This window comes from Lissotriton vulgaris, chromosome 5, assembly GCF_964263255.1.
Source record: "Lissotriton vulgaris chromosome 5, aLisVul1.2, whole genome shotgun sequence".
Taxonomy (NCBI): Eukaryota; Metazoa; Chordata; class Amphibia; order Caudata; family Salamandridae; genus Lissotriton; species Lissotriton vulgaris.
The window spans coordinates 1,964,530,369-1,964,552,615 of record NC_141693.1 but is presented as its reverse complement, the minus strand read 5'-3'; the positions used below and the strand labels follow the sequence as shown (position 1 = coordinate 1,964,552,615).

Sequence of the window (22,247 nt, the reverse complement as noted above, 5' to 3'; positions counted from 1 at the left end):
TCGCCTTTGGGACCTTATAAGTGTTTAGCCAGAGATTTTGACTTTGCCTATGTCTTTAAGCTGTGTTGTACAGAAGTCTGCAGCATGCTGGAAAGTTATAATAAAGAGATGGCAGAAGCAAACTCCACCCAGGCTTAATTGTGGGTTAGGCACAGGGCCCGGCTGGCCAAAGGCTGTGCACATTGGGAAGGGAACACTTTCAGAAGTTGAGTTTACTTGTTAGTATAGTTTGACAGGGGGAATTTGTTATTCTAAAACGAAGTACTCTTTTAATTAATTTTTTTTATTGAATTGAGAAGAGAAGATCTAAAAGTGCAACAACTACAATCCAATGATAACTATAATAAAATAATAAACGACCGCTTGTGAACCCAAAAATAAATGGAGACGCACGAGGTTAACAGAGGCGAGAGAGCGCTTACTGACAAATGAAAGACTGTGGTACAAATATGGGAAATTTCAAACTACACATTTGGCTAGATAGGCGAGATTATAGTAGGCAGTTTAAAATCTCTACCAAACTGCGGATTACGTCCAGTTCATGTGAGGCAGTCGTGTGAGTCAGGCGCATTCACATCAAACACCATCAGCCTCGGTATCAGACTTCGAAGGAATCTGCTCCCAAGCCGCTCCCCCACCCCCCCCCCCGCCACAGCAATTCCGACAATGTTTACAGTATCCTTGCTCCTCAAATGCTGTTGCTGTGTTGCCATCTCTCTAGGTACACTCAGCTTGAAAAGACTCGACTTGCTAGCTGCAATGATGTCTGCCCTGCCACCATTTACTTCGGATCCTCACCGCCTCACCCACCCTCACACAACCTCACTCACCGTCACTCACCCTCACCCACCCTCACACCTTCAGCCCCTCACCCCCTCAACCCCTCACCCTCACACACCCTCACACCCCCTCACCTCACGCCACACACTGCGGCACGCCACACACTGCTGCATGCCCCTCCCCGTCGTGTGTGGCAGCCCGGGATGAGACAGATCCCGGGCACACACAGAGCCGCACCCGAACGTTTAACAGGTCTTTAAAAGACCATTTGAATGTTAATTAGGCCTTGCTGTTTCACCCCTTGTTGGAGGCCCTGCAGCTCAACTCTGCCTACTGATCAAAAGTTCAGCCCCCCTGACATTTTTTCTTAGCCCCCCCCGAAATTTGGCTCTAGTTGCGCCTCTGCCTCACACTGCTGCATGCCTCACACTGCTGCCCGCCTCACACTGCTGCTCGCCTCACACTGCTGCTCGCCTCACACTGCTGCCCGCCTCACACTGCTGCACACTGCTGCACACTGCACACTACCGCACGACTCACTGTTGCACGCCACACACTGTTGGACGCCACACACTGCTGCACGCCACACATTGCTGCATTACTTACACTGCTGAATGCTGCACACTGCTGCACGCCTCAAACTGCTGCACGCCTCACAACACCACCACATCACTCTAGAACACCACCACTTCACTCTGGGACAGCACCACATCACTCTGGGACAGCACCACATCACTCTGGGACAGCACCACATCACTCTGGGACAGCACCACATCACTCTGGGACAGCACCACATCACTCTGGGACAGCACCACATCAATCTGGGACAGCACCACATCACTCTGGGACACCACCACAACACTCTGGGACACCACCACAACACTCTGGGACACCACCACATCACTCTGGGACACCACCACATCACTCTGCACCACATCACTCTGGGACACCACCACATCACTCTGGGACACCACCACATCACTCTGGGACACCACCACATCACTCAGCCCAACCACATCAGCACTCCGCACCACAAAAGCATCACTCAGCACAACAACATAACTGTCCTTGCTTGCTACCAACAAGCATTGCCATAGCCAATAGGACTCGCATTAGGAAAGTGTAAGCTATTGGCTTTGTAAATAACAATGCTATTAATTTATATTTTTTCAAAGCCAACACATATTTAAGAAAATTGTCATTTACAATACCAAAAGCTCACACTTTCCTAATGCGAGACCTATTGCATTGCAAATGCTTGTTTAAAAATACAAGCTTGCCTTTGTCTCCACTCATGGTGTATGGCAGGTACCACTAGTCAGAGTGTCCACTGCTGTGTTAGCACGCTGGATTGTCCAATTCATGATATCTCTCTTTTATTTAACATCCAGCAGATGCATACTGTGCGGGCATCTTGGTCCAAGCACTGCACTTCTGTAATGGGCTCACAGCCCATAATTAATGTTAGAAGGGTTATGCATGTAACAAAGGGCACAACCTATGTTAGGGGATTTGTGGTGCGGGGGGCAACAGGAAGAAGTTGAGAGACTAAAGCAAACCTTTCTGCTACAGTGGAAATGCTATTTCAAAGTGGTAGGTGATCATCGAAATGAAAACTGTGGTAATATTCACACAATCCTACTATTTTCAAAGTTGTAAGTCAGCAAAAACAAATCGCAACAGTGCCCTGTGTTAAAACGTTTCCTTCATAAACTTCAATGGTGGGGGCTAGCATGTAATGTTGGTGAGCCAGAGGCTGTGGTCAAAGCAACAGGCTTAAGTATTGCGCCTTCTGATAAGATGGAAAAACCACTTCAAAGAACTCGAGTGGAACACTTTTTTTGTAAAGGTCAACTGGAAAATAAAGACTAGTCTCTATGTAACTGCTCCACCTCCTAGCAAACATCACTGGCAAGTAATTCCACAGGTGAAGTATTTTCAGACTAGATGGGCTCTGGTCAGTGATTTTTGTTTAGTATGTTAGCTACTTGTATAATGTGTTGTGGTGCCTGAAGACCGCAATAAAAAGCAAAGAGCGGTTTATTTAAAAAAAAAAAACCTTGAGACTGAAAGTATACCCAAAACTCTGTTGTCCACCGGACAGAGCAACAGTGCATATAGGATAGCCATTCTTGAGCATTAGAAAGTACGTGACAGTGTGGATACATTATTGTACACATGTAAATATAAAATACTGGGGCGAGCCAAAGAGGCCTGATGGGCACGTTTTGCAGGTTGTTGATACTGCTGCAACAATAAAAAAGAAAGCTCTCCTTGCACTAGGGGGCGGCAAAACCACGGACATTAATCTTCATTTATTTATGGCTGGTTGCCTGGAATTCTTTTATTTTCTCACATGGTCTTTAATCCGGGAATGCCAGCTCGTTCTGAAGCTACACTTATATTTGTTTTCAGTGAAGGGAAAAGATTAAAACCCATAAATCATTTTAACTAAAGGGCAGTTGTGACAAGCGCACTTATTTCCAAATATAATCCACTCATCTGGTATGCTGTAGTCCTGAGTGAATGCGTGACAGATTTTAGACTGCTTTCTTAAATGCAATTACAAAACAAAACAAACAACAAATCTACACACAAACACGCACACACAATTAAATACTTACATGCAGTTCCGAAAGAAGAGCCCTTCTGCCCGTTCCACGTGCTCCAGCGCTCTTCAAACTCGCCACGCAGCTGCTTTCAGGGCAAATGGGGACAGATAGCAAAATGCCCACGGCCTGGTCTCAAACAGAACAGGAACCACACGCACTGCTGTGCGAGCTCGAGGTCGGGTGGTGGGCAGATTGATTAACACAATATAAGGGCAATCACCCTTCAGCTTGTACCTTTAGCTGAAGGGTGATTGGCCCGATTTCATCGCAGTCATGCCGCCCCTGGCGCCAAGGACATTCACACCTCTCCTGTGTGTGGGGGGGGGGGGGGGGGGGGGGCAGATTGTATGGCAGTGTTGGCGCCCGGGCGCCAAGTATATTCACACCTCCTTATGTGCTACGAGGGCTCGTGATTGTTTAGTTTTTATTCCGACGTTAGGCACTCAAGTCCTGCGGACCCCCTGGGAATGTGTCACGGACCCCTGGGGGTCCGCGGACCACAGTTTGGGAAACGCTGATCTAGAGGAAGAAACATCTGTGTACGGGAGAGGAATGACAGGGAGGGATGGAGAGAGAAAGAGAGACGTGTACGTGGGAGAGAAGACATGAGGGAAAGAGAGCGACAGACATCTGTGTATGAAAGAGGATCTATGGGGAGAGATCAATACAGACATCTGTGTATGGGAGAAGAATGACAGGGAGGGATCGAGAGAGAAAGAGAGACATCTGTGTATGGGAGAAGAGAGATGGAGGGGCACAGAGTGAAAGAAATCTGTGTGTGGCAGAGGAGCAGTGGCAGCTACTACCAGACGGGAGTGGTGGGCAGGGGTGGGTGGAAAAAAGCACACACACCTGGGCCGGCTGGCCGCCATCTCTCCTCAGTTCTCTTCCTTCTCCTTGTCTCTCACGGAAGCAGGAAGCACCCAGGTTCCCAGACTCCTGTAAGCCAATCACAATGCTTCAATGCAACCGGGGCGCAGTGGTTCGGTGCTCAAACAGGGAAAGGGAGCCATTCCATGTTCCTCACCAGCCTGTGTGAAGCAAGCCTGGTAGGGAAGATGCAAAGTGCGCAGGACTGTTTGGCTCGCACAAGAGGGCCGGCCAAGCGGTAATGTGCACTTAAGGATGCAAACCACTCCCCTCCCTGCTCCCCACCTGAGAGCCACAGACTTCAATAGGAAAAATAAAATGATAAGAACGACACGTTATTATCATTTTCCTTTTCCTTTTGAGCAGTGGGGCAACGCTCCGCCGCCTTAGCGGAGGAGCCGCCACTGGAGAGGAGAGATGGGGAGAGAGAAAGAGAGACATCTCAGTGTGGGAGAGGAGAGATGTCTCGTAAGGACGATCTCCACACAGGATGGGTATTTAACCCTTTCTTTGCGTCGGATGGCCCCGGCCATCCGACGTGACAGTGGGCCTGTGCAGAGGACCGCCGGGGGCTGTTCTAACCACGCCCAGTCATAAATCACCCGCACTGCGGCTTAATTCGCGCCGCGGTCAACGAGTTAAAGTACTTTATTGTACAATGCTAACACGGTGAAAGCAGCAGCTGCTTGTGCCTCCAACAGCTTCCCCAGTAACCGTCTTCGCCTCCCACGTCATACAACCCCCACATTCTATTACACATTCTACCTGCGTGCACCCGCGTGCTCCTGTGTCTAAAGGAGAAGGTATGTCACCACACATCCCCCTCTTTTATATATATAACCAAGAATAAAATACATCTGGTTCAACAATAAAAATATTGATACACAAAAAAGGAAATAACAGTTGTCTCAAATTCTAATAAGTTGCATACAGTTCTATTCTAAAATGTGTAAAGTAACACCCCCCCTTTTTTATACAATGCACAAAATTAAACAAACAAAAGCAATAAAAAAATGCGGTGACGAATGTGAATAACAACATCTATTCACAAATATAATCTTCCAACCTTGTGGGTCTCTTCACAACTCTCCTGGTCCTCCCCACTCTACAATCTGTCTCAGCTCTGCAAACTTCAGGAGCCAAGTTACCTGCTAAAACATCCATGCTTCCTCTCGCTTCATCCGTGATGTTATCCCATATCATATCCTTCTCCTCCACTTCCATCCACCGATCACATCCTTTCCCAACTTTTCTTCCTTCATTATCCACACGTTTGTCACACACCGACAAAGCTCTGAAATGACGAACCTTAACATTACTCAACAAAGCAGCATTGCAATCAGCCATCCCTAACAAATGACTTAACTTCACAATCTAATGAGTAAACTAAAAATATTGTCCTGGAACGTTAATGGTCTCCGCACCAAACCACGAGCTAATGAAATCATGCAGTATCTTCGAGATACCGATGCGGGAATCATTATCCTCCAGGAAACTCACTTAATCGAGAGTGAGATACTTGACTTGGTCCGTAGGAATAGATGGATAGAATCATCAATCTCAACAACACAAGGTTCTAACACACGGGGGGTCTCGATCTTTTTCAAAAAATCTGTCATATTCAAAATTAAACAGCAGAAAGTAGACACCGGAGGGAGATGGGCTATCGCGGCAATAGAATTAGGAGACACTAAGTTAACACTCGTGGGATATTATGGCCCTAACATTGATGACCCCTCAACACTGGAAACTCTATTTAGTCACTTGCTTAGTTTCCCAGACCCAGTGATTATAGCGGGGGATTTTAACATAACCTTGAATCCACTCTTAGATAAATCCCCTAACAGTAGGCAGAAAATCACTTCCAAATCCAAAAACTGCCTGCTAGGTTTGATGCACCAATATGACTATTTAGATATTTGGCGGTTTAAAGAGGGTCAAAGGCAAGAATTTTCATTTAGAAATCGGAAATATAGACACAGGTCTAGAATTGATTTCATTCTCACAAGTAGAGCTTTAGCTGAAAATATTATCTCAATACAATACACCCCGATGCATCTCTCCGACCATTCTGCAATCGAACTAGTACTAAAATTGGCTACGACCCCTCCCACTAGAATATGGTCCTTCGACAGATCCCTTCTCTCTTCAACAGAGGATATTGTATTTTTACAATCAGAGACAAGTTACTTTTTTAGTACTAATAAGGATACAGCCCCCATAGGGATAATTTGGGACGCGTTCAAGTGTACACTTAGAGGCCTTATTAAAAATAAAGTAGCCTACCGTAGTAGACAATATATAGACGAAGTCACCTCCATCGAAAGAAACATTTCGATAGTACAAAACGATATAGATAACATCGATCCCATAGGAAATCCAACCCTTACTGTTAAACAAGCAGAATTGAATAGGCTGAAACTTTCATTGTCAGCAGTTTTGGAGAAGCGGGTCATGCAGAGATGGGAGGCAAGTAAACTCTCACATTTCCAATATGGGGAGGGGGCAGGTAAGCTACTTGCCTGGAAAATAAAATCTGATCGGGCACGTAATAACATCTGTTTAGTTACATCAGCGGAAGGTACTTTTTCCAGGGATGAGGAAATCAGAGCAGTTTTCAGAAATTTCTTTGAAACCATATATCAAGACGATCTTAGGCCCAACCATTGTGACGTAATTAATTGGCTGGCGGGCATATCTCTTCCGTCCTTAACAACAGAACAGTCTTGCTACTTGGACGGGGAAATAACTATAGTGGAGGTGGAGGAGGCCATAAAGAAATCAAAAAGTGGAAAGGCGGTTGGCACAGATGGGATGCCTAGCGAGATTTATAAAAAACTTATCTCGGAGGTCTCACCAGTGTTGGCCACTCTGTTTAACCAAATTCTTAGAGAGGGCGAAACACCACCGGAGTCATGGAATAATGCCTCTATAACCCTAATTCTGAAACCTGGTAAACCCGCCTCTGATTGTGGCTCATACAGGCCCATCTCTATACTAAATGCCGATTATAAAATTTTTACATCTATTTTAGCTAATCGGCTAGGTCGGGTAGTTTCGGATATTATAGCTCCGAATCAAAAGGGTTTTATAAAAGGGAGACAGCTCTGTGAGCTTACATATGAATTGATTGGTTCAATGGACATTGCTATAAAGGAAGAAATTCCACTGGTTGTTCTCACTCTGGACGCCACCAAGGCCTTCGATAGGGTGAATTGGCTGTACCTATCGGAGGCCTTGAAGAGGTTTGGCATTGGGGATAGATTTCGGAGGACGATAGAGCTTTTATATCGTAATCCTTCTGCTTCACTGCTAATTAATGGAGGTTTGACAGAACCTTTCAAGGTCATGAGAGGAACCAGACAGGGTTGCCCCCTGTCCCCCCTTCTTTTTGACATATATATAGAGCCATTCGCTCAGACTCTTAGGGACAACACACTCATTAAACCTTTTGTTTATGGTGGCTGGGATAAGAAGGTGGCACTTTATGCAGACGATATTATGATTTTTTCCACAGATTATGAAGAGGCATACCCAGAAATAATTGAACAGGCCCTTACATTTGGGAAAGTGTCTGGGTATGAAATCAATGCTCTCAAGACAGAGTCAATGTCCTGGAATTGTAACAGAACTTACAATAATGGGACACTTAAAAGCCAAATCCGTTATCTGGGGGTGAACATAGTTAAGGATATCAATGCAATTGCTTCTCTTAACTTTAATAAAGTAGCTGCAGAGTGTAGGAAACTCATGAGAGATTGGTCTCATCTCCCGCTTTCTGTTCTGGGTAAGCTTAATTTGGTGAAGATGAGCATTTTACCGAAAGTTTCTTTTTTATTTAATTCAATTCCACTTTATTTTGATCCAAAATTAATTTCTAAACTACAGAGTGCTATTACCAGCTTTATTTGGAATAATAAAAGTGCCAGAATCTCGTGGAAAAAAATTAGACGACGGAGGGAGAAGGGAGGGCTGGCTGGACCAGACCTTCAAATATACGCATGGGCGTTCCAGCTATCGCACATGCGTATGTTGCTTAAAACTCCGATATCTACTGGGATGGGCCCTCTTTTTTCTATTTTATTGGAATGCGAGGGAGTTAATCATGCCGGTTTCTTGTTTAAGTTTAGCGACCCCAAATTTTTTAAAAAGATCAAACTGAAAGTTCTAAAAGGTTGTGTATCTACTTGGTACAAAGTTAGACAAGCGATAAAGATTGGCTACTATTCAGCGAGGGCTCCGATATGGAACTTACCCGCCCCTCCCTTATGGACAATAGACGCCCTTAATAACCCCTTAATAGAAGCTGGTATTTATTGTTGGGATGACCTGTTTATGGACGGGGCTTTACTCCCATGGGATTATCTTATTAATAAAGTCGGCCCTGAGTTGTCAAGATTTAAATATATTCAGATTTCCAGCTGGGCTCAGTCATATATCGGTCAGCCAATGCGACGCAACAAGCAGCCTATAGGCGGCCTTAGTGACTTGTTAACCTCTTTATTAGACAGCCCAGTGGCAAAAAAAGAAATCTCGCGGTGGTATTACAAAATAATAGATGAAATAGATGTTAGTTTTCAGTTACCAACAAATTTGTGGGCAGAACTAATGCCAGGCCTAGATGTGGAAGAGCTCTGGATTGCTTCCTGTTCATTGCTTTGGGATTTAGTTAAACCATCGTGGCTCCGTCGGAACCACCTCTTTACTTTGCATAGGGCATACTATTCTCCCCACAGGTTAACAAAATTCTCATTAACAGGTCCAGTTCTATGTCCTAGATGCGGGTTAACTGCAGCCACGGATACACATATGTTTTTAGATTGTCCAAGTTTATTAGAATATTGGGAAGCTATTAAAAATAAGCTGTCACATTCTGTGGGTGAACACATTACTATAGACCTCGCTCTTGTTATCTTTGGTCTGAGAAATAAAACCCACAACGCAGCAACAAGACTGATATTCTATTCCATCCTTGCGGCACGTAGGGAGATATGTAGACACTGGAAGGATGTTCAACCACCTACAGTGCATGAATGGCGAACATCACTCCTCCAAATTTCCAAACTTGACCTTGCCAGGGCAGGAAATCCGAATACTAGAGCATTCTGGGCAATGCTTGGTTAGTCGCGATCTCACCTGGGGTTTTTTTTTTCTTTTTCCCCAGGTCCTATGATTAATGTGAGCATTGCCTATCCTGGCTATCAAGACTAACAGTCTTGATTCCAATGGGGTCTCGGTGATTCGGGCACTATCAACTGAGGTACCATCCTAAGCGATTTCAAGATTGGTCACTGTATATAGTGCTTAAGGGAACTGGCCTCGCCTCTCGTTAGATAAATTCCCCTACCAGCTATAAGCTGAGTTGGCATAGTACAGGACCAGTTGGCTCATTGCTCTGTGGTGGTTTTCTTCTTGGTTTTGATAGATTGGAGCTATGCACACAAATGAGGATAAAAAAAAAAAAAGAAAAGCAGCATTGCAAAACAATTGAGTTACCTTATGTGGCCTTGAAAACCTGTTCTGTCCCCTCCTTTAAACTCCAGTTCTCTTAATCCATACAATATCTCCAACATGCTACTTAATTGGTTTGCAACCGTGTTTGTTATCGTAATACTCCTTATATACTTGTTTGGCTTTATCAATGCGTCCTTTCACCACTTCTGGATCCCAATTTACTCTCCTCGCGCACAGCATCCACCCAATGTTGTCCTTCGTGAAAGCAGCCCTCCCTCCCATGCTAAGGCCATGTTTTTAAAGCAGCTACTTAATCCCTCACCGACTCTTCCTTCTCTTGCTTCCTTCGAAAACATTTGTATCGATCGACAGATAGACATGCAGTGGGACTTTAGGACCTGTCTAGGTCCTCAAGCGCATGTTCAAACACATTTCCTTGGTCATCTTGTCTGACTTTCTTTTGTACATTTTCAACCCACCTGCCCCCAAGCAATGTAGCAAAAACAAAATCATTTTAACCGGTGTTAATTCTTCATCATAAGAAAAGGCGGACATATAAACCGCAAAATGCTCTTTCCACTCATTCCATTTCAATCCAGGCTCTCCTTTGCCGGCCAAGAGTGCCTGCGGTGGAGACAAATTCCAAACATTGCCAGACGCCATTGCTATATAATAAGGCAAGTGTATAGAAAGTTGAAGGCGCATATCTATTTATATATATTGAGGGACCCCTGGGTGTGTGGGATCCTGTGAGTGGAGAGTTATAGAGGCCTTCTTTGAGAGACACTGGGTATGTGAGAGGCTCGTGAGTGGAAAGTTATAAAGGCCCACCTTGAGGGACCCCTGGGTGTGTGGGACCCCGTGAGTGGAGAGTTATAGAGGCCTTCTTTGAGAGACAGCTGGCTGTGTGAGAGCCGGTGAAGGGAAACAGCCCCAGAGTAAGTGCGCTGGGTGTGCTAGAGTCTGTGAGAGGTGATATACAGGGTTAGTGAAGAGAAACCTCTATATTCGACGGCCTGTGAGCGGTGTTATGGAGGCCTCCCCTGAGAGAGTTGTGTATGTGAGAATCTGTGAGCGGAGATGGGTAGCGCTCCAAGGTGAGTGAAAGCTGAGAGTGTGAGAGGAGAAATGGAGCACAACACAGCTGACTGTGTGAAGGTTTGTGAGAGCCTAGAATGCCTTGCAGAAAGACAGCTGTACGTGTGGGTGTCTGTGAAGGCAGTGTGAGAGGGTCCAGAGAGAGGCAGCATTATCAAGAGTGTTTGAAGGATGGAAAGACACAAAGAGACAGCTGTGCATGTGAGACTGAAAGATGAAAAGAGAGCCGCATTTTAACAGAGGGCTGTGTCCGTCAACAGCTGTGAAGAGAGAGGGAGGTCAAGAAAGAGACCGCTGCATCTGTGACAAAAGAGGCGGGAATGTACAGTGCACAGTGAGCGGACTGCATTGACCTCTTTTCTGCCACAGGTTGTGACCCTGCACCCGTCCAAGGCTTGGATCAACTTGGCGAACAGATGGAACTCTCGTGCTGCGGGAGCCAACACCCCGTCACGTGGCTGCAGGACGGGCAGGAGGTCTGGAGCTTCTCGGGCCTTCGATTCATTCGAAATGGAGTGCTAGCCATCTCGAAGCTGGGCCCGGAGCACCGCGGCCTCTGGAGCTGTCTGGGTGAAGATGGAATGGCGTTGGTCGAGCTCTGTCTGGAGGTGAGGGAGGAACAAGATGCCCCTGTGGCTGCCCAGACAACCTCCGCGCCTCCAGGGGGGCACAGCACCAGGGGTGAGTCTGGCTCGCAGGGCCTGCTATTTTATGCATACATTGTTTTTCTACAGCGCAGATAATACCTCATAAGGTGTTGTAGTGCTTTATGCAGTTTTGCATAGTTGGAAAACGAGGGAACCAAATGTCGCCATTCTCCGAGATTGTAGACCTCTATCTTATCGCTCCAGATCTAAACCCCGTTCTGGTCGTCTGAACCTTTATTGCCTGTCATTGAGGAAAGAAAGTGCATCCGATACCAGGTTAACTTAATCAATAAAGGGCTCGACTCTGAAAAACCACAGACTGCTTCTAAGTTTTAAAGGTTTATTACAGAGTCATTGATAACTGCAAGTACAGACATCTCAAAATGAGATTCAAAAGATACAAAGGCACTATTACAAACATGTGTTCTCTGAAAGCTCTTAAGCGGGCAAAGAACACTACTAGGACTAGCTCCAGAATCAACAGGGCTGCAAGCATAGACACGAACTGCGATCTGTCCGTCATTTACAGGAGGAAGGAAAGAATCAGGTTAGGCTGTCCCTACCCTGTACTAGATGGTATCCCTACTTAACAAAGTCCCTATCTATCAAAGGTGTCAGCTGTGAATGTCTTCCTGAGAAGATCACCCACTCTTAGTCTCTAAGTGAAAACCTATGATCTCCAGTCATGACCCCTCTCTGCCTACCCATCCGCTCTCTGAAGGGTCCTCAGGCATCTGCTCTAACTCCACCCAGGGGTGCTGACCCTAATACAAAAACACAGTTTACAATTGAAACGCCCCTCACGAGACGCCCCTCACATGGTGTCGATTCTGGCTTTTTCCATGATGATCTTCCTCTGGGCCTTGTGTTCAGCGTTGACCTTGCTTCTCAGGCTCTTCTCCGGCCCGCTGATACCCCCTAAACATTCCTGAATCCTCCTCCATGTCTGTACCAGTCTATTCGAACAGAGCTCTATTCAATATACTTTTAATCGGAACCCCCTCGCACCTGCAGACAGACATCCGCAGCTTGAATCTTGTTCTCATAGACTTTTAACAGAAGTTTGCAACGTATTTCTCAATACAACTCGACATGTGTCAACACGTGCAACTAAGAAACCCTATTTCTCTTTTCAGGCCTACAACCCTTTTCGCAGAGGTTAACTTGAAATTACATGTTAGCATCTTATGCTTGAATAATAAGAAAACACTTCTATGGAATATAAATCTTAACGAGTAAACAAATCACTATAACATTATTGCAATACACGTTCATGTATGAGCGTTCATTTCTAAACCCTTCTGCCCTGGCCATGAGGCCTGCTCCCTTCAATGCCTCACAGCATGACATTTCTCCATTAGCAGCTACATAACATGGATCATGATTAATCACGTCTAATAAGAATACATTTACCACACATTTCTGCATCAGTCCTACTTCTATATGTATTTTCTATGTTAACTACACACGTCTAAGTATAGGTGCATATATATCTTCAATCCTTAATGGCACTTCTATTATAATTGTGCGACTAACATGTGCTTATAGTGCACTCGTGCATTTTTGTTCAGTTTGCGCTCTATCAGTTCCCCCCTTTGATGACCTCTCGTGGTCATCACCAACATTCAAACTGAACTAGTTGCCATTCTCACTCTTTTCAGCATCTCTATAGCCCTCAGACTCTTGTACTGATTGTCTTGCATGGCAGCTAATCTTCGTTCCTGCTCTCTCCTGGCCCTCTCCAGCCTATTTGATCTGTACCATTTGTACGACCTCACCAATCCCCACAACACGATCACACAGATCAGTATTATGATGATAGGCTTCAGTATGTACCATACAAAGCTCTTCCCTATGTTGGCGAACCAACCTCCAACTTCACCCATTCCATGACCCACTTTTTCCCAAACATTTACTTTAGTCAGGTCTTCGATCTCCTTGTGAATGTGAGTTATGTTCATGATAACTTTCTCCAGAGGTTTTGAATTGTCTGGAATGTAAGTGCAACATTCCTGGATCTTCAAAGCCTTACAGACTCCGCCCTCTTTTGCTAGCAGAACGTCTAACGCAAGACGGTTCTGAAGCACCATGGCTCTTATCGATTGCATCTCTCCTTCCACCAGCATTAAGGATGTCGCAGTACTGGCAGACAACCTGTCTACGACTGTTGCCAGTCTTCTAATCTTGACATCATTGAGGATCAGTCCTAAAATAGGAAATGCAGCTCCAAACACGTCTCCAACCAGTTCTGCATCTCCTACGTCTCTCCTTCCTCGTGTTTGGACCTTGCCCTCTATGATCTCTAAGTCTTGAGCGTGGTATATTTTGGGGAAGACAATGGCCAAATAGCATGATCCATACCAGTTGTCAGGTAGTCTCACATAGGCATTTCTTCCACAGACAAAATATACATTCGGAATCACTTGCATTCCCTTCAAAAAGTCTTTTGTGTAATACTCTAATCTAAAAGCATGTTCACAACTGACCTCCCCTACGAATACATTTTCGTAGTACGTTTTGCTCCTGTGAAGGCATAACTTCCCTCTCTGAGTCTTATCCAAAGCTATAGGACCACTACTACCCTTTCTCTTGTGATCTTTTTCCTCCTCGGTCCAATCTGTCTTCCACTGTCCTGATTTTTTCAGGATCTTTTGTTTTCTATATCGATCATCCACTTGCCCTATAAACTTTTTCTCGACTTCTGACACTTTGCAAGTCAGATTGTTTCTGCGGGCATGTGAAGTATCTAAAGTATCCCAAGGAAGGAAGAACTTGGCCAATCTGTCCTCACTCTTGTAGTAGTCCCACTTGTTCATCTGTTTATAATTGGGGACCTCAGGTAACACTGAATCGTAATTCGAAAAATAATACTCAAAGCTATCTCTACCATAAAATATGCTAAGCAATAAGCTACATGTAATGCCATAAGTCAACGGGAGATGATGGTATCTAATGCCTTCATCTACAGACGCAGGCAGCTGCATACAGACGTAGCAGTCTTTGACTTCCATGGCATCTACATATTCGTACAATAATTTGGCATAAGCATTTGACCTATAGTCGCCTTGGGACTCATCCATGTGTAACCTATGGGCTTCTGCTGCTAATAGCGCTCTCTCCTGTTCGGTTTCACCGTTCTTACCAGCAGCAGTGGGTTTTGGTGTCACTACAGATTTTGCATCTGGTACCTCTGCCTCACTCTCGTGTCCCATCACATATGATACAGTAACTACTAAAGCTATAAGAAGTATCACCCCTACTATAAGTGTGCCTATTATACATTTGGCTCTACGGTTTGGGCTACCGGCCTCCATGTTCCTCAGACGGTATGGTTCCTTACTCTTTTTCAACACAAAGTTCCTTCTCATGAGTTCCTTTACAGTCTTTTTTTTTCTTTTTCAATCTTTAGAACCACACAACCGGAAGCTAGCAATCTTCTTTTCGCAAAAGTCTTTTCGAACTTTCTCTCAGACAACCCTAGCCCTTCTCCGTCCACTTAAAGGAAACCCCTAAGTTTTCTCTGCATTCCTAGGCGCTAGGTTATCTTCTTTTATTCTTGCTTATTTACAAAGTCTTTAAGCATCTACAATGAGACTGGGACCAGCGGCTTGTATAGCATAGTTCAATAACTCCAAACGAAGAATGTGTTCCTCATGACCTGTTATCGTCATTCCAAAGTCGGGGAATTGCAATTCGGTGAAGAACATGTGTTTTAACTTGCTCAGGTAGGGAGGGTTGGGGACTTTGAACGTTAGTGACCCTTCTGCTTCAACTCCAGGCACCAACAGTTGTACTTCTACTGTGATGATGGGTTCAACATTGGCCACCAGCACCGCCCGTATTCTCCCTGTCGTCTGTTCCCAAGACATCTGTCGCCAGATATGTCCACTCAGGGGTGGCGTATCTTCTGCTAGGCACGCGTACTCGCCTTGACCTTCTTGGACCTGCTGCTTCAGCGCCCAGAGCACCTTCGTCCGGATCTGAGTCCTCGGATACAGGAGCAAGAGTCCTCTCTGGAGTTGACCTCAGACTTGGCCTCCTCCTCTGGGGCCAACTAGCCTCTCTCCGCCTTGCTCCTTCGCTCCTTGTCCTTCTGCTTCTCTCGGGCTCACTTTCAGCTTGGCCCGCGTCTGATTCGTACTCCCAGCTACTTCCTCCTTCTGTGGCGTCGTCGGTTTCACTGTTGTACTGACCGTCCTCAGCTTGGTCAGACACACTCCCAGCTTCTTCTTGCACCTCTACAGCTTGGCTGGCCCCCTCTGTGGCTTCTCTGTCCGCAGCTGGACTTGCATCCGAGAGAGGAGCTGTTTCTTCCAGAGGTGCTGGAACTCTCCGCGTATGAGACGCGTGGATCCAGTTGGGCAGACCTCCCACCTTCACAGCAGTGTTCGATATCAGGATGATCTGGAAGGGCCCACGCCAGCGGACATCTAGGCAGCTTCTTCTGACGTGCTTTTTTATCAGCACCCAATCTCCAGGGCACAGGTCATGACACAAGTCCTGGCTCGACGGGACTTCGGCAGCCTGCACCTGAAGGGACACAGAATGAATGGCGTCAGACAGACCCTTACAATAGTCCAGGATCATATCATCGGTGATATTTAACAAGGCTGCAGTCGGTACTGATGGCAATCTCATGGCCCTCCCCATTAACACCTCATGTGGCGATAGTCCCGTTCTTCTGTCTGGGGTACTACGGATGCTCATGAGAACCAATGGCAAGGCATCGGGCCAACTCAGAGATGTCGATGAACACATTTTGGCAATTCGGGATTTGATGGTGCCGTTTATCTGCTCCACAATTCCCGAAGCTTCTGGTCGGTAGCTACAGTGCAATTTCTGGTCTATGTTCAGGGCTGCACAGATCATCTTCACAAGCTCGCTATTGAAATGCGTTCCCCTATCTGATTCCAAAGAGGCCGGTACCCCGAAGCGTGGAATGAGTTCCCTGAGCAATAACTTAGCTACTGTGAGGGTGTCACATCTGCGTGTAGGGTATGCCTCGACCCATCTGGAAAATATGCAAACAACCACCAGCACGTATCGAAGGCGGTTGCACCTTGGCATTTCGATGAAATCGATTTGCATTCGATTGAATGGACCTCCAGACCTCCCTATGTGACTCAATGCAACTGGTGTTCTTTTCCCTATGTTCAGCTGCTGACAGGTCACACAACGCTGGCACACTGCTTCGGCTGCTACTCTGAACTTAGGGTTGTACCAGGTTTGTCTGAATACTCTCAGCATTGCGTCTCTCCCTAGGTGCACTGGACCATGTATTTGTCGCGCCATTGGGCTCACCTACTCATTTGGCAACACTGCCCTTCCATCTGATGAAACCCAAAAGTTTGTCTCTCCCACCACACATCCTGCCGTTTCCCATGAGTGTCTCTCAAAATCAGGGGCATTCTCTTGTGCACATTTTAACTCGTCCCAAGTATCTACAGTCTCCAATATCATTGCTAATTCAGTCCTTACACTGATTCCACCCACTTCCACCTCCGTGAAAGAGTATCCCTGCTCGGCACAGTATCGTGCCACCTCATCCGCATACCGGTTGCCCTGTGACACAAAGTCTTGATTTCTTGTGTGCGCGGTACATTTCACTACGGCAATAGCTGCCGGACATAGCAAGGCTTCCAACAATAGTCGTACGAACTCTCCATTTCGAATGGGGGAACCTGACGAGGTCATGTAACCCCTTTGAGACCATAATTGCCCGTAATCATGAACTACCCCGAAACCATATTGGCTATCGGTGTATATGGTGACTCGAATTTGGTTGCTTGCCAGGCAGGCACGCGTCAATGCAATAATTTCGGCTACCTGAGCGGAGTGTACTCCTTCCAGGCATGCGGCTTCCACTACTCCAGTAATTGTACAAACAGCATAGGCTGCTCTCAACTGCCCAACATCGTCTCTTACACATGAGCCATCAACAAAGAAAACTTCATCCGGGTCAGTCAGTGGCTCATCCACGATGTCGGGTCTCGGTTTGGTGCATAGTTCAGTCACATCGAGGCAATCGTGGTCTGTACATTCGTCATCATCAATGTCAGTTGGAAGTGGCATCAATGTAGCAGGGTTCAAAACAGAGCATCTCTTGAGGGTCACGTTCTCTGCGGCAAGAATGACTTGCTCATAGCGCGTGAGCCTGCTATTCGTCAGATGCTGTGTTTTGGTCCTGGTCATCAACAGTTCAACAGAATGTGGCACATACACCTCTAACTGGTGTCCCATAACTATATTCTCACAGCGCTCAATACTGACACCCGTTGCAGCAACGGATTTGAGACATCCGGGCAACGCTGCGGCTACTGGGTCTAAGGTAGCCGAGAAGTAGGCAACTGGTCTATGGGCATTCCCATGGATTTGGACCAGGACTGATAAGGCACAACCCTCTCTTTCACAACAGTAAAGCAAGAATGGTTTGTCGTAATCAGGCATTCCCAGAGCAGGAGCACAACACAGGTCCTCTCTCAGCTGCAGGAATGCCATGAAACAATCTTTGTCCCATGGTACCGGATCACTCACCTCCTTGTGCGTCAGTTTTTGCAAGGGTTTTGCTTTCAGTGAAAAGTTCGCTATCCACTGTCGGCAATAACCCACCATCCCTAGGAACATCCTGACCTCTCTCTGTGTTTTAGGTGCGTTCATTTTCATGATCGCCTCTATCCTGTCCGGGGACACCTTCCGCTTTCCTTTTTCAATTCTGTGCCCCAAATACTGCACTTCTGTCAGGCAGTACTGCAATTTGCTCGGAGACACCTTGTGCCCGTTTACTGCTAGGTGATTTAGCAATGCAATGGAGTCCTCCTTGCAAGCTTCTTCAGTTTCTGACGCGACAAGTAGGTCGTCTATGTACTGGACCAGAACCGAATTCTGGGGCAGTATTAGACTTTCAAGATTCTTCTTCAAAAGCTGATTAAAGATCGATGGGCTCTCTGTATACCCCTGTGGGATACGACACCATGTTAATACGCGACTTTCCAGCTTAAAAGCGAAAAGGAAATGGCTGTCCTCGTCCAAAGGGATCGAAAAGAAAGCCTGGCAAAGGTCTATCACGGTGAACCATTCGGCTTGGAACGGTATCTGAAACAATATCACTGATGGATTCGGTACCACTGGACAACATGACACAACTATGTTGTTGATTTTTCGAAGGTCCTGCACTATTCTGAATTTCCCACTAGGTTTCTGCAAACCCATAATCGGGGAGTTATATGGACTACCCACGATTTCCTTCAGTATTCCCTGCTTAATCATGGACTCGATCACAGGTTTTATACCTGCAATGGTTTCTGGTGTCAATTTGTATTGGGGTGTTCTCGGAAACTCAGCATTTGGCTTCACTATTATTTTCACTGGGTCCACTCCTTTGACTAGTCCAATCTCTTCCCCAGTGAAATCCCATACTTCTGGTATCACAGTCTCCCTCAGGTCCCAGGGGAGCTCATCCACTGTCAGAGTGGGATACAGCTCTATGCATGTTCTTGAGTTAGCGACTTTAAAGTCAGCATCATCATCGTTAGTCAGTACCTCCACTCCCTGTGGTGTACAATATATTGTACAATTTAACTTGCACAATAGATCCCTTCCTAACAGACATACAGGACTAGAATCACAAACCACAAACTGATGCTCATCACTGTATTTCCCTATTTTCACTAGCACTGGTTCTGTCAGTGAGCTTGTTATTCTCCTGTTTGCGACCCCCACCACTTGGATGGTTTCTCCGGACATTGGCAGGCCTGGAACTACGGCTGATCTTATCGTGGATCTAGTGGCCCCGGTGTTTACTAAGAAAGTCGTGGGGCACCCTGCCACTTCAGCCTCCACGTAGGGTCCCCTTTGATCTACTTCTAAGACGGCCCCGGGGCTACAGTCCTCTCTCTCCACTCTCTGCCCTGTGAGGGGATCAACGTAGTAACACTCTTCTCCACCCACGAAAAGAGGCATCTGTCTATAGGTCTTTCCCCCTGTCGCTATTCGGGGTGGCTGAGGGAACGGGGCTCGTGGTGCTGGGGTCCCCCCTTTGACCACCTTCCCTTGGTAGGCTGTTGCCCTTCTTCGTGGAGTGTTTTGAACCTCTTCCTCCTCTACTTCTACTTCTCCAATTTCTACATTGTAGGGACACTCGCGTTTCCAATGTCCCACCTCGTTACATTGGTGGCACCGGGTCGTCTTTTTCAATGCCTCGATATCTACCCTAGGTCTGAAGTTAGAGTTCTCCTCATTTCCTTTGTTCTGGTTATTGGGTCTCCTACCCCCAGTCCCTGTTCCCTGTTTCTGTTGTCCACCCTTACCAGCTGACTGCATCTGGACCACCATCAGCTTTTCTTTTAGTTTCTTGGCTTTGGAATCTATCTCATCGCTGCAGTACCTAGCATATCTCAGAATTTCATCTAACGGTTTATTTTGCCAACAAATCAAGTGTTGCTGAATCATTAAACAAATTTCCGGCCTTAAGCCCAAAACAAATTTAGACACAAACTGCCCTATGTCTTTAGGATCCATTACGTCCAACCCGCTGTATTGTTTAAACGCCTTCAGCAATCTTTCGTAATATTCATGGACTGTCTCCTTGGGTTCCTGTCTAGTCCTATCTATTTTGACCCAATCTATGTCCTGCATTGGCACCTTATCCTTCAGCCAAGTCATCACTCTCTCATATTTTGCCATTACTGTCTCAGATGGCCCATTAGTCTGCGCATCTCTCTCTGGTTCTGATGTGGGCCATTCAGCACTGACCTTACATGCTGACCACAGATCCCCTGGTACTACGATGTCAAACAGGGTGTTCAGGTCAATCCAGAGTACTTTGGAGATTTTTACGAACCTCTCTACCTGCTTATACCACTCCACTGGATTCTCCCTCAATTTAGGAAAGGAATTGGTAAAGGCAGCTAAGTCCCCCCTACTCCAGGGCACATGCACGTAGTTCCCGTTTGCGACCTCACGCAAAGGGTATGCCTCTACCTTCTGCAGTCCTCCCTCTGGGGACATCCCAAGCATGCTCCTCCTGACGGTCCCTTTCTTGGACCATCTTTCCTCCCATTTATCCAGAGCTCTCCATGTCCTTATTCCAGTGATCAGTTCCCTTATGTGTGTTTTTAATCCGATTGTCCTTCTCTCATCTAGGTCCTGATCTGAATAATGTAGCCTGTGGTTACCCTGTAATGCTTTGGTCCTTGACAAGTCTACCATGTATTTTCCGGCCAGTTCGACTAATTTCTCATGTGCTGTTCTCGCTTTCCTAGTGACGTCCTTTGCCACGAACAATATTTCATCCTGTTCATACATTTCCATTCTCTCCAAAGGCAAAGTACCATCTACCATGTCGTCCAGATCTGCTCTTAAACTGGCGACATCAAGTCTCTTTGCTTTTATCTCGGCTCGCAATATGTCTTTCCTAGGGGGTTCATTGCTCTCTCTCCCATCCCAACTCCGAGTCCTACGCCTAGGCTCAAGGGCGTTAGGGAGGGTCCTCCCTTGTTCCCATCTTTCTAAGTCCCATGCTCGGCCATCTTCCCTTGGAGGGTGGTGAAACACTGCCCTGTTTCCCCCGCTTTCATTTTGTCCCTCCTGTCTGTTCTCTTTGGCCCCATGATAGGACTCCCTGCTGTTCTCCACTCTGTCGCTATTCCCTCTTTGTCTCTTGTCACTCAATATCTGGTAGGCTCCCTCTCTGCTTCCCATGTCCCCCGGATTACGTTCATGTCCGTGCTCACAGGGGTCATGGCGAGACCTCTCGCAACTCTCATTTTGTCCGCCGTTGCCAGACATACGGGGTGTACACTTAAAGCTGTCCCTGTACTCTTGCGTTCTCCTATCTCCTTCACTGAGAATGGGACAGGACACCTCCCCGCACTCCCGGTTCCTGTCCTCCACTACGGGTCTGCCTCCGCTCCTGGAGCGACAAGTACCGTCTCTATTTTCCTGGCTCCTCCCGTCCCACTCCGGACTGCTTTCGCCAGCCCCGCAGTGAGTCCGGGTTCTGCTATCTTGGCTTTCCCCTTCGGCTTCCGCTGCTATCAGGCTCCTGTGAGCCTCTACTGTCGCATCCCATTCCTTCAGGTACTCTCTTAACTCCTGGAAGGATTTCGGTCCTGATCCCCTCAGATCCGTCGGCCACCTCGGGCCCCTCTGATCTCTCGTGGGATCTACTGCTGTGTGTACTGGGGTACTCCAATCTCTTGGTCCTGGCAGCTGTCTGGGGGAATTGATCGTTTCGTCCCTCCTCATTATTTCTGCTCTCTCCCTGTCCACTCGTACCTGTTCCTCCCCGCCGGCTCTCTCTGGGTCATATATCGATACTATAGGACCTATAGTAACAGGTACTTGCAGGGCATCCGGCAGTGCGTACGATGTGGCACGCTCCGTTTCTGGCGCCTTTTGTACAACAAACCTTCCGACTACTCTCTGCACCGGACCAGGTTGAGGCAATACTTTATTTGCAGTGGGATCCCAATCCGTACTAGGGAGCAGTCTATACTCCCCTATTTCAGCCCCTCCTTCCCTGCTGGGCTCGGCATTTTCTGTCTCTCTGTTGTACGGGGGTGGCCTATCTGTTAGCAACCTATTTATCACGCTGTCCTCTGTCTCGCTCTCCTCATCTTCCTCGAATGGGTTCTTGTTTCCCGCCACCTCTATCACTGGGTACAGTTTGTTTACTACAAGGTTATGCACTCTCCATCTTTTAGCATCCGCATCCCATTTGGCGTCCTGCACTGCTCTTACCGATCTCTTCACCCTTTCTTGGCGCCTGTTCTGGTTTCTCTCGTGC

At 46.7% G+C, this 22,247-nt stretch overlaps 1 protein-coding gene across 1 annotated transcript in view; it reads left to right on the top strand.

The window, feature by feature from the left end:
* LOC147717890 (lachesin-like) overlaps positions 1-22,247 on the top strand; it is an 83,331-nt gene that overhangs the window by 11,984 nt on the left and 49,100 nt on the right. The window contains exon 3 of the mRNA XM_086924658.1: positions 11,184-11,495. Coding sequence (XP_086780784.1) covers positions 11,184-11,495 — 312 coding nt within the window. The remainder of the gene's footprint in view (positions 1-11,183; positions 11,496-22,247) is intronic.